Raw genomic sequence first — 16,367 nt, 5'->3', positions numbered from 1 at the left:
CATTAACAAATTGCATCTGAAATGATAAGCTGGCTTTTGAAACAAAAGAAAAACCATCCCTAAAATGCAACGTGTTTTAAAGTTATCAAAAAAATTTCAATATAAAATATCTAATGCCTTGCTCAGTCAGACAGTATTTATATCATAATACAAAATTATTTCCACCAAAAGGCTTACAAATTAAGAAAACAATCCGCCCACTGTGTTCTAGTTCATGAAAATGAAGCAAAGTGGATTATAAAATAACACTATTTGATCACTTAAGATCAATGCTACTAGAACCACAAAGCACTTTTACAGGGCTGTAAAAACCAGCAGCTGAAAGATCAGCTATTCTGTAAAACAATCATTGTTTAAATCAATAATTACACTATAATGAGCATGTCATTTAGAAACTGCAGGATTTACAGGGAAAATTATGTTAATTAAAACCCACGTAGCAAGACAATCTTTGTGACACTTACAAAAGTGTAATTTATACCTTGTTCTCAGCTACCTCTAATAGAAAGAGATGCATCAATAGCATGTAGCTGCTGATGAACACTAGAACACAAGGCTCCTGTTACATTTGTCTTTTTCCCTTGCTGTGCCATGTTTGCAGCAGTATCAGATTACGCTGCCTCTACTTGTACCTGATTGGTTCAATTTATCAACAAGGGTCACATGAGTGTCATTTGAACACAGTGTGTACCCCATTAGACAAAACTGAATATTTCCAAAACATTGCTTTATGTGTTATTACTAAAAAGGATACATTAGTTTTTAACAGATCACAATTTAAAGTTACTTAAACAGTAACATTTAAATAGGCTTTAAATAAACTACCCAGATACAATAAATCTTCTCCAATTCAAAGAACTTCAAAAAATGTCCATACCATGCAAGAGCTTCTATTAATATCCAACACTGAAAGGTTCATTTACAAAAGAAATATGGTCAGCTCATTTTGCAAAGAGAATGTTAGTAAATAAGGAGGACATCTCTTTACTCTGCCTACCTTAGCTTGGGTAAAGAAGATCTAGATGTTCTATTATGCTCGGTAAATTGTCTTTAATACTTTAAAAAAACAGAAATACTAGCACTAAAATTAAAGCAAAGTATGGGATATTTAGATAAGCTTTGGCTGCCATTTTAGACAAACTGAAACAACAAAATGACACTTGGTAGTTTTCTCCATAGGATATACAGACAGGATGTCAGCTAAGTGTTGAAAATTATTTTTATTACACTATACCACCTTCAATTGAATTATCTTGTTTGATTAAACTATAAACCTTGTCAAAAAAAGTTCTCATCATACCAAAAAAAAAAAAAAAAAATACTAAATTGCATTGATCATTTTTTAGCTATGTTGAACTGACAATAATACTGAATAAAGAAATTATTTTATTGGCTTTAAAGTTTCATGAATACACTTACATTGTTATAGCACATTCATGTGTACCAGAGATCCTTTGAAAATAGAGACTTTTCAGTTTCATTTTATGTAAAAACCAAGTCAAAACTGAAACTTTAATTTTATAACCAAATTCATCATGTTGTGTCAGTTTGTAACACTTTATTCAATAATCTAAAACCCCTGTAGGTAATAAAGCTCAAATGGGAATTGCATTAGGAAAGCAATTAACATGGAGAGTATTACAAATGTAACACAACTTAGATTACACCTTATATCACAAAAATAGCAAAACAGTTATCAAAATGTACTTTAACTTTCTCCTTCGATATCAAACTAATAAACTATAAAAAAAGCAGTATATTAAATTAGTTTATTACAACTGCAAACTTTCACAAATCTGAATAAATAAGAAGCAATAACTTCTTCAGTTTTTCAAAGTACTGCACATCAATCAATACAAATCACACTACTCTAACGCATCTCTAAAGTTTAAATACTGCCATTTAATCTTGATAGCTTAAATATACAGCTATAGTTCAACCATGAGAATCTATACAAAACTAATTTTCATTCAATCAAATATTTACTTTAATCAAGCTTTCAATATAATGCATTTGTTCAGACTGTACATATGACCATAATTTACCTCCTTGAAATGTTAATGCATGTTACCTTTACATGGTAGTAATTAAAAGGGTTGGAAGAGGCCCAATATAGAAGGGATATTTAAAACATGTCACTCAGTCACCAGCAAGGCATATACACATAGATGTGAAGAACATGCATGTACTGTTCTAAGAATTACCAGAACAACAAAACTCTGCACTTTACATCATCAGCCACAAAAGAAAGAAAAATAAAATGTAACAAATATATAGAAACTATTAAAATGTAATAAACTATATATATCAAATGAACCAAGTGAGCAAATCTGTCTGAGCACTGTGACTCACATTGCAATAACTACACCAACTAAGGAACTCTTTACATTCAGTTTCCATTTAACTTACTTTAAATATTAAAACACAAAATATAAAACATTGCAAATGTATAGTTCTTTCTAAAATAGCATTTACTTCCAAAGTCAAGATATCTTAATGTAGAACTATTAGACATTTAAACATCAGATTAAGACCATGCATAGTGTAACTGTGTCAAGAAATTTTTCTATAAATATTTAGTATAAAGAAATATAATAATAATAATAGGATGGCATATTTTGCATATTAACCTGGAGATGTATTGATCAATTGTGTTTTAACAAATCAACACACCCTGTGTGTTCTCTTTGGACGTAAAGCAAAGCAACAGACTAAGTCTAGAACCTTTGGTTAATACAAATCATCAGATTAAAACCACAAACACCATAACTGTGTAAAGAAATTATTTATAAATATGTAATATGTATGAAATGCACTTGGATAACAACTGATCAGTTGTAACAACACATCCTAAGTGCTTACTGATTAGGTAAAACAAAGCAATATACCAGGTCTAGAATCATCATATATTACAAAACAGCAGATAAACAGAAACATTGTAAATGTGTAATTTATTTATAAATATGGAATAAAATGCCATATTTTGAAAAACTATTGTTTACTTGTACTGTAACAAAATGCTTACTGGTAAGACACAGAAATGCACCATGTCTAGAATCATCAGATATTACAAAACATAAGTAAGATCATAAACATTTCAAATAACTAAATAAATTATTTATAAATATGTAATAGGATGGCATACTTTGATTAACAATTTACAGAAGTACTGATCACTTGCATTGTTAAAATCAAACACATCCTATGTGATCACTAAGGAGTAAAGTACAGCAATGCACCATGTCTAGAATCATCAGATATTACAAAACATCAGAGTAAGATCATAAACACCAACTCTGTAAAGAAATTCTTTATAACCATGTAATCAGATGCCAAATTGTGAACAACAACTTAGAGAAGTACTGATCATTTGCATTGTAACAATCAACACATCCTATGTGCTCACTGGGGATGTATAAGCACAGCAATGCAGCATGGCAGAAACATGAGGATCAGGGAACAGAACTTGATACAGCATAAGGAGGAGAGACTTTTTAAAACCTCACAATTGCCCTTCTAAAGGTCCAAGGGTAACTACAGTTTTTGCAGCATAAAAGGAGCATTTTAATTACTTGTTTAAATCCTTACCTAACCTAATATATACTTAGCCTGTCCAATAATTTCAAAGTCATAGTTTATTAAAATAAACATTAAAATGATGTTTTCTACTGAACATCCACAGATTTACTAAAGAATGTGCTTGTAATGATGATAGATTTACCAATCAAATACTGCATCACCCAATTTAAGCTCATTATAGTTATACACTATTAAGATATATGTTACCTTTTGCAGGTAACCCTCTGCATGCATGAATTGTTTCAGAATAAGGTGATCCCCTAGGAAGTGTGTACATGAAACTAACAGCCAGCTTTCTGCTACTGGTGCTAAAGTCACCAGGATAATGTTGCTTAAGAATGATCATTAGACATGGGTCTTAGAGCTACAGTCATATTTCAACATTTTTACTTTGAAATATTATCACTTGCATATCTGACCAGTTTCAAATGCTTACTTTGCATGTTCACAAAAATATGGAGCCCAACACAGACCTCACCAACAGTTTGATTAGGACACTAACAATGCCAGAAAATAAACTGACATGGTAATCCACAAAGCATTAGTAATATAACACACAGAGCAGCAAAGTTGTATTGTCTGGGCACAGGACTCATTTTCAGTAATGGGCACAATTATCATGAAATTGTACAAAATTAGTTTATACTGCAAGTTACTAAATAAATGTTCACAGGAGACTTTTCCTAACCATGAAGAGGTCTGTGACTGCTGCAAGTGAACAGAAGGACATCAGTGCAGGAGATGGTTTAAAAAGACAGAAGAAGCATGATGTCCATCTCTTCTATGCCCCCAACCCCACGTGGAACCCAACATCAGCAGCAGCTCCATCTCCTTCCCATGCATACAATGCAATAGTAATGGTGCTCTATACCAAAGGGGAAGGAAGCAACTACAGGAACTGGTGGCTCTCTCCTAGCAGGTGAACTGTAGAAAGTGTAAAAATAAAAAAAGAACTCCTAAGAAAAGCATTGATGATGATCAGTTAAGCAGCACACATCAGCTCAGCCCTCTGCACTATCAAGAACACAGGCTTGCAGCTTTTAGAAGAGCAATGCAATGGCTGAGTGTTTCACAGCAGCAGCAGGGGGTGGGGGGAGGCAAGAGCTTGCTTTGCAAAGATAAGTTTTTTTTTTTAGCATGTAAAAAAGTGACAAGGAAGATAGTTTACATCACCTCCAAAACCACTTCAAAACACATTCATTAATTGCCTGCACACAGAGTTCTTGCCAACAGGCAAAGCCCAGGTTTTACATCCAGATTTCTTTTCTTTTTTTTTTTTTTAATTAAAAAAAAAAAAAGTAACACACATATACATCAAAACCGGCAGACTTCCCTGGGATTTACTAAGCATCACCAATGTCACAGCCCCATTCTCTACAGTCTAGATCTGCAACTTCTACAAACTATTCAACGTGGAGAAATAAAAAAAAAGAATATATTTATAAAAAATAATTAGATGCCTCTGGTGACTCAATGGTTAAGGAGGCAAGTTGGAAAAGATGGGAACTTGTGGAAGAGAAAAAGAACGGGACTGATGGGCAAAGCTGGGATTTTTTAGTAATTTTTAGGGATTTTTTTATTTAGTTATGCCTCTATTCTCCCTCCATTTTGGTTGTTTATGATACTGACAACAAGCTGTCCCAGTAACCCGTCCTCGATCCCCCCTGTGCCCGATCCAGGCTCAGATCAGACATGCGCCTTATTTTGGGGGTTCACATAACGATCGGTACGGACACCCCATCTTAGCGGGTGGAAGAAGGGGGGGGGGGTGCCCAGCTACGTCCCTGCAACCCTGACTTAACCTACCCTGAAAGAAGAGCATGGAAATTCTGCAAGGAGCCATGAATTGAGGATCAAAGCAGTGCAGGGTGAATGGAGAGTCCCCAGGCTGTCCCCCCATGGAGTTAGGAGACTTTGGGGTGATCAGAAGAATTTTTAATGATTTTTTCTTCTTATTTTTTAAAGCACGGTCTGTCTGTGCTTTAATGTCTTCCCCTCCTCTCTCTCCCCCTCTGCAGCCTCTGCTCCTGTCACAATATTAACTGAAAGAAAAGCTCACAACTTTCACACTTGACTTTTTTTCTTTTATTTAACTTTCCCAAACTCGTGTTGGGGTTCCTGACACCCCCACCCCCCAAAAAATTGGACAGACATTCAACAAGAATTAAACAACAAATGAGACATTGCAGTCTGATCAGAAAAGATCATTACATTTATTTCACCCAAACTAGCACTTTTCACCCTAAACTTTGTCCCCTTGAACCCCCTGATTTTCTCCCAATAAAGTCCTTGCACAGGAGGAGAGGAGGGGGTGAAGTGCTAGAACTTTTTTTTCCCTGCTCTCTCTCCTTCCCCCCCTCCTCCTCCTTTTCTCGTCCCCCCCTTTCCCATAATTTAAATAACCCTGATTTTTTATGCTTCAGAGGTGACTGCGCCAGTCCAAACCCCCTGCAAACTCACCGCGGGAGCCTTAACATCCTTCCTACGGTCGATTTTCGGGGTTTAGATGCCTTTCCGATTTTTTAATAATTTTTTTCCCATATTTTTGCCTGGACGCTGCGGGCCTGGAAATTGTTTGCTTTCCCCTCTCTCCAGCAGCCATTGTAGTGTATGCGCTGCGGTGCAGCCACACTTGCCCCGGGAGACGCGCCCACCCAAAACTCCGCCCCCTTCTTCTTTTAAGCTCCTCCACTGTGCCCGCGGTCTGAGGCGCTCTAGCCAATGGCTTTGATGGTGCTGTCACCGGGCCGAACGGCGATTGGCTAGCGGACGCGTCAGTCTTTTTTGGTTCGCTGTTGTGAGGCGGTGCCCAGGCGGAGAAAGGCTAGGGGAGGGACGTGGCTTGATTGGATGACGAAGTTGACACTCAGGACAAAGCTGAGGGGGATTGGCAAGGTGACCTGTCAATGTAGTAAAGGCTGGGTTTATCCAGCAGGTTAGTATGTGGCACTACTTAAAGGGGAGCGAGGCTAGAAGTTGACGTATTTCGAATTGGAGTTGTCCGACTTGTTAGAGGGTGTTGTTGTCACCTTCCTGGTCAGAGGTACTGTCACCCCGCTTGCTATTCGGGCCTCCTTGTCAGTGTCTCCCGCCCGCTCGGCCGGGCTTCTTGGGGTTTCCCAGCGGGGAGGTGAGTGCGGACTCTGCACGGCTCCTCCACAGTCAGCACACCCGGTCACCTCACAAGGACGTGACACACACACACACACACGCCTGTCATTGTCACCCGCTGTGTCATGTCCTGCAGCCTCTGTCAGGCTCCACACACGGCCTGCTCATTCATTGGGGGTTCAGGACAAGGTCAGGGCTTGGTGGGTCCCAATCTTCTAATTCACCATTTCCTAGGAAACTTCTAGCAAAATCATTAACAGAGGCCGCCTTCGTTATAAAATGCCAATTGCCCGCCAGTCATAGTTGGTTTCCTGAGTTCTCCAGAGCTTGCATGCAGCAAAGGTTGCCTTATTTTTATGTCAGTGAATCAGGAAGTAGTGAACCATTCACTCAGCATGATGTGTATAGCAATGGATCCCATCACCTTAGTGGGGCCATGTCAGACCTCGGGTCCATGTGTTGTGGGGCCGTTCATTGTCAATGTCACCCCTGACTCCCATGCCTTTCAATGCACCACAACACACAGTAATGCACTGCCATGTGTTGTGTGCGGTGTCAGGAAAAATGGAGCATTTTTTCACCCGATCTGGTGCATTGACAGCTTATTTGTTTAATGATGAGCCTCCACATACGATAGACAGGTCTGATTGTTACCTAGAGGAAACCATCATGAGGAAGTATGGAGCTCCTTGCTGCTGATTTCTATAAAATGCTAGTTTCCTGGCCACGCTGCAGAGCCAGTGGCTTCAGTACAACCCGAGTCACTGAATGTTATAAAACGTTGATCGTGTTGTAAATCTAACTCTCCTTTCCTGCATTTGTTATAGGTCAGTGACTCGCAGTATTGAAGCCATAGACAGCCGGGCATTTACCACTTTTATTTTGCTTTTGAAGCCACCCTGCAGAATACCATGAAAAATATTTCTTTCCCTAGTGACTTTTGTTTGCGCTGTGTTGAAGAGCAATGGCAAGTAAAGAATCTTCTGCATTCAACATACTTTAGGCTAAAGCTGCGTAAACACGTCAGATTTTTCTCGCCCGATAATCGGCATCAGCCAGATGTCGGGCGAGAATCTGGCGTGTGTACAGTCGGCGTCGTTCATCGTCCGTGGATCCGTCCTGGCGGAATCTGTATGTACAGCACCGTTCATGCATCATGCATTCCAACGACAAAAATTGCACGTGTGTACGCAGCTTTAGTCTACACGGACTGTTTCCCCAGCGTTTAACCTGAGGCTCTTAAAGCCCATGTTTGGAATCCCCATGCATTACAACGAGTTAATCTACACCAGGACGTTTCCGTGGGGCACGTTTATGAGCTGTATCTTAAACCTTGCTTGCAACGTTTTAAAAAATTAAAACTGCGTTAAAGGTGGAAAACACCCCAAAACACGGGTAAACACTTCCATTGATTTCAATAGGATGTTTTCCCGCGTTTTTGAGGACTTAATATGCAAAGTAGTTAGGAACACGGGGAAAACTTGGCATTGGCATTTTCCAGCATTTTAAAGGCAAGCTTTAAAATGCTAATAAAAGTGCAAATAAACCCAATAGGAATGTTTACATGTGTTTTTAAAAACATCCGTGTAGACCCAGCTTTAGGTGATGTGTGCAGTATGATTGGGGTGTGAGGGTTGCTTATTGAACCCCATTCTATGGCAGATGACTGGGCATCTAACACCCTCTCTGAAATATGTCAGATGCAGAAAATTCTTTTAATAAAACATAATTAGGCCACATCTAAAATGTTTGGGCACAGAGATGGGTCCTTTCAGCCTAGTTGTCCTCTGATCCTTGGCCATCTGGGGGCCCAGTTTGGAGTTTTGATGCAGTTTGAGAATGGGGGTGGTTGGGTAGATAACCATATTTGTATGTGTAAGTACAGTTATGACTAAAACCATATTGAGCAATGACATTGTAACAAATAATTGTGCCACATCTGGTAGCCAAGGTTAAATTCCCTGCATGCGAGATTCACAGAAATATCAACATATAAGCATCAGTTGCCAACTGAGCCAATTTTGTGGTCTGCGGCTCTGGCCAGTGCGGCGGACCATGTCTCCCGGAGACATTGCAGGCTCAAAGCGGTGGGTGGGTTGTGTCTCTGGGCTCAGACCTGCGATGGGAGAGGGGGTGGGTTCTGGAATCATGATGTCACTATGGGGGAAGTTTCCTCCCCTTTGAGTGCCACACATCTATACCCGCGCATGCACGGTCCAAAGCCCGTGAGTTTAGTGGTCCTTAATTCCAAAAAAAGGTTGTCAACTACTGAGGTAAAGGGTCTGTATCTTGTAAGATGAATGCTTTTAGTTTTTTTTTTTTTTTTTATTCTTTTTGAAAGCCAACATTACTCAAAATTCTTGTTTTGAAACAAATGTGGAATAGTTATGTCTCTTTGTATCTTCTTTTTTTTTTTTTGATGTCTTTTACTATTAAGGAAATATGCCCTCAATTCTTGTTTTGGTGATAGGGGTCAGAAAGACAGGAAGTGATAAAAGCCATGTTTTGAGTGGACACCTTCCAAGTTAACATTGGAAAATCTTTAATAGTGAACAGTAAAAAGCTGTCAGTGATTGTTTTCTTCCCCCTGTGTCACTGAGATTTTCATTGCTTCATTGCTTGTCACCAAGATAGAAGGCTAGTGGAACGCTTTTCAACATACAATAGTAAAAACCTAACGGAGATTCTCTTCCTTCCCTACTATATTTGAAACTATTTAGTGTATATTTAGTGTAATTTTGACCCATGTTAAAGATATCAAGGACAGATTTAAATAAAAGTGATAAAAATGGCAAATTCTCATTATCTATTTTAATAGAACAACACAATTTGGTATTAAAGTGCAGAATGTATTTTGTACATACTTGTGTGTAACTTACATACTTTTGATCAGAACTTAAATTACATTTTTTTCCTAATCTGGCAGTTAGGAAGTATTGCTTGTGATTGGTTTAGATTTTCATATTGTCAGTGGTTACTATATTATACAACTAAAAGTATAGCACTTGTTCTAGTAGGCTTGTATCTAAAATCTGGTATGTTCTTTAGGTTAATTTCTATATCAAGTTAGGAGGAATTTACACCGACTGGGTGAATCTTAAAAATGGTGATTGCTGCCTACATGAAATGGTGTATAGAAAAATGATTTAATTTTTTGTTTTTCAGAGGTATGTCTGCATTTAGAAATGTTGATACCAATCCATGCATGGAGGTAAGTCGAAAGCTTATAACCTAAAAGCATCATTTTCATATTCAGGTTTGACAAAACTGCACAGAAGAACACATTTTTTTTGGTGTTTGCAAAGTAAATAGGGAAAATGAAAATATTATTTGTTTTCAAGGAAAGTGATGCCTCCAGAAATTGCTTGAATGTCAATAACTACCAAAAAGAAATGTGTTCTCGTTACTTTGCGAAATACAAAGAGTGCAGAAAGTTTTGGGTAAGTAGAAGATAACTAAAATATAGTTAAATATGTATTGGCTGTGTGTTATTGAGTCTGAACAAAGGAATATGTATGTTGTGTGTAAGCATTACAGCCCCATGGACACAAAAGCTAAGCTTTATAGAGACTGCAAACTGGTACACAGGCAACAAGGTGGAGAGGCAGCTGAAGGATGTGCTGCTACTGGGGTCCTGTCAAGGACCTGCACTGTAAAACTGTTGACTGGAAGAGTAGGTAGAAAAGTAATGATCCGGGCTCAGGGGCTAAGATATGAGAGGACAGGCCAGGTTATCCAGCCACACATTGCTTTCTGTAAGTAGAAAGGCATAGGAGGTCAGCATGCCCCCCCCCCCCCCCCAAAATCTGAACACTATGCCTTTCTTATGACCACAGCTAACCCTCATGGTCTCTGACCACCACACCTATTCCCACCCTTACCCTTTTAACATCTACTCCTAACCTTACCCTACCACTGCTTTCTGTGCCTATATCACTTGTGCCTACATGCATCTCAGCTACTTCACAACCCCCATCTTATCCCACAACCTGCACTCTCCATTATCCCTGTAGATGGCATTCCGTTCTGTACTATAGCACATAACTTCTCCCAACACAGTGCCTACAGTCCTCGGACCTACATATGCTTCTGTCTTTGTGCCTACATGTCCCCTTTAACCTGCAATAATTTTTCCTTTCTTTCCCCTCTTCCTCCTCTTTCACAATTTCACTCTACTTCAACACACTAATGACATTTTTTAAATCATTTCTGTTTTTAGAACATACTTTATAATTAGACTTTATTACTCATTAGTCCCACTGGGTTGTTGGCCTTCTTTTTGCAATGCAAGCAGATCATGGCTGTTGGGATGGAACAACAGGGTGCTGTACATAACTTCTGAAAAGCACCAGCATCTTGCCCTAATTCTACATGGAAGACAGTTGTAATTTGGGAACTGGAAGGTAGGGACAACCAAGTAGCCTTTTTAGGATACCGAGGGGGTGAGTTAGGTCAAAAATAGGCAGGGCTACATGCTGCAAACATAGTGTTCCAGATTCCCAGTTGCTCCATTAGTATGGTGGCTTTTCCAGGCTTCCAGTTTCTAGTTTTCACCATAGTTTGCTTTGGCTTTCTAGTGCGCTCTATACAATGTTGCAGCCTTACATTGCCAGCTATTTTGTGCTCCTGTTTTCCAGTACCCCAAATGTGTTTTTCGGCGTTACAGTGGCCTTTAAATAGATCTCAGCTTTCCAGTCCTCCCCCACAGTAAACCTGAAACCTGGCTGGTAACAGATTGGGGGACCACACTGAGTGCTAATAGACTGCAGAGGGGAAGAGGGGGGCCACATGTGACTGCTACAAAGATGCTACATGTTCCCATTCTACCAATAGGCTATTACTAATGCCAGTCAGGTATTGTACCATGCAGATATCAACAAGAGAAATTGCATGAATTGTCATCTACATTAGTGACAGTCAAGCCCCCATTGTTAGAGACCTTACAAAAACAACTTTACAATGATATTTTGCGGTTAAGAAATATATTGTAAGTTTTTGCATTTCAGGACAAAATAAAATAAGTGGCCCCCGGCTGATCCTAATATTAGGTTAATATAACCTCAAAGACGAGTCAATATGCCCAAGCAGTGTGTTTAAAAAAAAAAAAAAATTTAGTACACGCTTACCACTTAGTAAGTAGCAGCCAGTTGGACATCCCAGCAAATGTACCCCCAAGGTCACCCCAGGCCATGCAATGCTTGGAAAATTTTCAAAAGAAAGCCCAAGCTATATCTTAGACTTTACAGGCCATAGTTGGTGTAATAAGTTTATCCATGACAGTCCAATTGGGGGAAAAACGATTGAACAAGTATGGCTCGTTTAGAAGGGTTGCAGGTGAAAGCCTCTTCTCTCAAAAAAGAACAAGGCAGCATGGCTTAGGTTTGCAAAAGTTACTGAACAAATCACAAGACTTTTGGAGTAATGTCCTTTGGACATCCAAGACCAAGATAGAGATGTTTGGCCATAATGCACAGTTGGCTCTGTGCCAAGTGAAAGTCACCCAGAAAACATTACTTCCAGTTTTTGCTGCTAAAGGTGCTTCTACAAGCTATTAAAATCATGGATGGTACTTAGTTTTTTACACAACTTATCCATTTTAGTTTCACTTTTTAGTTTCACAAAAAGAATTTAAAGGCCTGCTTAGGTTTAGTTGATTTAATAATAATTATAATAATTTTTATCAGGAAAAATATACAATAATATTTATACTTTTATATGCAGTGAAGCACTAATCTAAATAAAAAGAAAACACATTTTTATCCTTTTTGTCTGTAGATTACAATAAAACAAACATAGTTGGTCCCTGGAAAAAAATAAAACAGTACATCTATATTACTATATCTAAAGTACAGCCGAAGATCAAATGAACAGGTCCATAGTGGAAGTTGTTCTGGTCTACAAGTGGTGTGCAATAGTTTTTTAAATTTGAATGTAATTTTTGTAACTGGTTTTAAACTTCATATAAGTTGAAGACTGACTGATGTGCTCATTTATTGAAACCCAAGTCAAGTATACAGGTAATACACCACCAACCCAAGTATACACTGTGTTTACTTAGAATGTTCAGTGGAGCATACATGTGGGTGAAGGTATAAGCAGTTTGGGATTTTTATTGGTGAACTGTAGCTGAAGGTATTTTTCAATTGTGTCACACAGTTTGGTGATTTCTGCACGTATGATCCTAAAACTCTTTTTGTAGATTAGAGCTGGGTCGTCCCCAGGACCTTCATTGTTGTGACTACTTTCAATATGATTAGCTCTGGATTGTTTTGACTAAGTATAGAATTTCAGTGTAGTCATTGCTGACCTTAGGTATCTCTCCCAAGCAATATAAAAAAAATCTTTAAATAGAAGAGCAGATCAGCTGGAAGCAATGTACCTTCTGATATTGAATGGTTTCAATGTTTGGTAGCAATAAATTACATTCAATAATGAAATATTTTGAATCTTACCACATGCTTTGAAACTCCAGATTTACATTTTGAAATTAACATTACAAAAATTAATGTACAAACATTAACGTACGTTACAAAATGTTTAGGCAGTATAGCAATTATTCTGTTTTCATTGTACTTTTCAAGGTTTATAGCACATTTTCTAAATAGGCATTTGTGTGTGTTTTTTTTTTTTTTTTTCCTGCATATCAGAGATATTTTTTCCCCTCATTCTCTGTTCCAGTGACCAGTCAAAGCACTACAGAAAAATATGGCCCGTAGTTCTACTTTTGCAAATTTTAATTTGTGCATCATTTGAGCGATGAATTCTTCTGTTGGGCAAGGTCTATGTGTTTCATTGTCTGTAATTTCTTCCCCACCAGGGAATGTCAGATTCACTGCTTTATAAATAGACACCTAAGAGTGTTTTGCTGAAAACTGCTTAGTAGACCGAAGCATGTTGCAAGATGATTACTTTAAATTTCAGGCAGGATAATTGTTTTACTACTAGCTAGTATGATCAATGGAGGTATCTTTGCATTCTACAGTTATGAATATTCAGCAGGGATTCCAAAGTTTGGCCCGATGACTATAATGGTATCTATGAGGCATTAGTACTCCAGGGGTACTTTTTAAACACTTCAACTTGCAAAGTTGCAGGGGAAGTAATTTTGCTAACCTATTTATATCTGCAAAACCTACTGATTCAGGTAAGAAATATTAAGTGAACATTAAATGAATGTTATATATTCTTTTATAGCCATATTGATTATACAACACAGTGGGAAACATTTTGGGATCTTTGGCCTTTCACTAAAGAGCAGCAGTGAGATGCTCGTCTTTATATAAAAATGGTGGAAAATGCCCAGTCACACCCAATAATAATTACCGTATTTTTTGCCGTATAAGACACACTTTTTCTTCCCCAAAACTGAGGGGGAAAAGTTAGTGCGTCCTATACGACAAATGTGTTATAAAATAATAAAAATAATATACTCACCCGATACCCGATCCTGTGTGTGTCTCTGGCTGCATGCAGCGTCTGTCTCTTCTCTGCCAGCATCGTGTCTTCTCCTGTCTGTAAAGCAAAGTGAAAGAAGCCGGCACAGCGCCACCTGCTGTTCCCTGTCCTAACTGCCGTACAGTGGAAAAAGAGCACAGAGTGATCAGAAGGGGGATTTGAATGACAGAGTGATCAGAAGGGGGATTAGAATGACAGAGTGATCAGAAGGGGGATTTGAATGACAGAGTGATCAGAAAGGGAATTTTGAATGACAGAGTGATCAGAAAGGGAATTTGAAAGGCACAGAGTGACCAGAAAGGGAATTTGAATGGCACATGAGTGATCAGAAGGGGAATAATCTTTCAGAATCTTTTTTTTCTAGATTTTCCTCCTTTAAAATTGGGTGCGTCTTATATTCCGGAGCGTCTTATACGGCGTAAAATACGGTATATAAACCCCATAATATTGGTTGGCAAAGGATTATGTTAAAGATTTTTGTTTACAACACAAAACCCTGAAGCAAATTCACCCCAGACTAGTTCTGCTGAGTACCATTGCTCAATTTATTACATTTAGAAATCCTCCAATCCAGTTGCCAGGACCCGGTTCTGTGCTGGGAAATCTTGGGCTGATTAGACTTTTGGAAAGTGTTTTGTGTTGGGTCATTTAAAATTCAGAAAACACAAGCAAATATGTTATCAGGTATTCTCAAATTAGGAAATAAAGTAGGAACAGTATATGTTAATTATATACTGCATACATATACCAAAGCCATAAGAATATCAAATCCTCAAAGCTTGTTATTTAATATGCTGTAAAATTTGTGTGGATCATTCCAAGTAATTATAGCATTTCTTAAACTACTAATACCCATTGGTTTTAGTCATCCACAGGAGTCGGAGAGATACATGTTTTAAATTTTCCATTGTTCTTAGAATAGCGAATAACCATATTGATGGATTGGGCTAATAGGTGCAGAGGTAGACTATGAAAGAAACTTAGATTGGGCCACAATTTATTTACAGCACTGCATATTAACTTAATGCTTTAAAAAAAGTTTAAAAATAAAACTAGTATTTAATAATAATTGTTGTTGGACATTGTAGGTTCATATCTGCCACACATTCTAGACTTCTTGTCATCAGAAGATTTTGGATGTGAAGTGCAAAAACCAGTGTAGAACTAAATAATGCATGTTAGAGTGGATATGTTTTCATAAACCTGGATGCATGGATCATATTTACCCTTTAATGTTTTTAATTTTGTTCATCAATAAAGAAAGTAAAAAGTTGTAGGTCATTTCTTACCAACCTGCAGGTGATTGTGTAGTCATAGTGGAAATTCCTTGTTTCTTGCAATTTTAACCTTGTTACCTGTGTTACTTTGTTAACCTGAGTTACCTGTGTATATTGCAAACTTATTACACATTTTATTTCTCTGAGCTGTTACAGAAATGTTGAAATGTGTGAATTAAACAAAAATGTTTTTTTCTAGCACAATATCATGTTGAGTAGAAGAAGAGATGGTGTGAGTCCTGCCATGCCAACAGCTGAAGAAAGAAAACAGATATTGGCATCATTTAGGTCTATGCCATATTGAGAGCAAAACTCTGCTTTCAGTTTTAGACTGTTTTTGTTTTGTTATTTTTAATTCTCCAGTTTCACTTTTATTCAGTCAGAAGATTGTACATTTTGTATATTAAAGCCAGTGAAGCTTGCTTGGGTTTTCAATTTATTTAAGTTGTTTTTCATGAACAGCATTGGCTGATTACTCTGTGGAACTGTCAAACATGCAAGCTATGTGTGCAGCACAGTGTTGTTGCCAGTGTACCCTGCAATCTCTGTATCCCTTGCTCTTGCCAAGACTGAATGAACTCATGCGTGGGAATTATGTCAGCCCTACCAATAAAGGTTGCTGAAGATCCCATCTAGGAAAAGCAGAAGGAAGAAGATGGTGACAGCGAGGAGAATATAAAGGTTTATGTGGGCCCATATATTGCTGAAATGGTGTGTGTGTGTGTGTTTCACAGACAAACCTGGAGTGCACACTAACTTTACATTCCTATGGCCCATATATATTTGTTTTGTTTTCTGTGGTTCTATTTTAGATTTTATCTACCTGAACAGTATAGACAGCTTGAAATGTGCCTCCACCATGTACAAATGTCTGCCTGAATTGTGACTTTGAAGAAAGTTGAAAGTTTGTAGGAGGGTGATCTGTGTCAGACACTAGTGAACACA

At 38.0% G+C, this 16,367-nt stretch overlaps 2 protein-coding genes across 4 annotated transcripts in view; one reads left to right on the top strand and one right to left on the bottom strand.

The window, feature by feature from the left end:
* The window catches only part of PLAG1 (PLAG1 zinc finger), a 37,036-nt gene extending 30,864 nt beyond the window's left edge, over nucleotides 1-6,172 (bottom strand). For all 3 annotated transcript variants that reach the window (XM_072411178.1, XM_072411180.1, XM_072411179.1), the window contains exon 1: nucleotides 6,040-6,172. The gene's annotated coding sequence lies outside the window, so the exon portion shown is untranslated. The remainder of the gene's footprint in view (nucleotides 1-6,039) is intronic.
* Nucleotides 6,173-6,561: 389 nt separating this feature from the next.
* CHCHD7 (coiled-coil-helix-coiled-coil-helix domain containing 7) lies at nucleotides 6,562-15,844 on the top strand. Its single transcript, XM_072411175.1, has 4 exons — nucleotides 6,562-6,709; nucleotides 9,856-9,901; nucleotides 10,032-10,130; nucleotides 15,622-15,844. The coding sequence occupies exons 2-4, from the start codon at nucleotides 9,860-9,862 to the stop codon at nucleotides 15,724-15,726; spliced, it is 246 nt and encodes an 81-aa protein (XP_072267276.1). The 5' UTR covers nucleotides 6,562-6,709; nucleotides 9,856-9,859; the 3' UTR covers nucleotides 15,727-15,844.
* The last annotated feature ends 523 nt before the right edge of the window (nucleotides 15,845-16,367 follow it).

Source organism: Pyxicephalus adspersus, chromosome 5 (assembly GCF_032062135.1).
Source record: "Pyxicephalus adspersus chromosome 5, UCB_Pads_2.0, whole genome shotgun sequence".
Classification (NCBI taxonomy): Eukaryota; Metazoa; Chordata; class Amphibia; order Anura; family Pyxicephalidae; genus Pyxicephalus; species Pyxicephalus adspersus.
Note: the sequence above shows the minus strand (reverse complement) of the source record. Positions and strands in the feature narration are given on the sequence as shown.

What these genes read in the sequence shown, in the direction of transcription:
- CHCHD7 (XM_072411175.1), top strand. Translation starts at nt 9,860, where the DNA reads ATGTCTGCATTTAGAAATGTTGATACCAATCCATGCATGGAG. An exon ending in ATACCAATCCATGCATGGAG is followed by an intron (nt 9,902 to 10,031) that starts GTAAGTCGAAAG and finishes TTTGTTTTCAAG; the next exon opens with GAAAGTGATGCCTCCAGAAA. An exon ending in AAGAGTGCAGAAAGTTTTGG is followed by an intron (nt 10,131 to 15,621) that starts GTAAGTAGAAGA and finishes GTTTTTTTCTAG; the next exon opens with CACAATATCATGTTGAGTAG.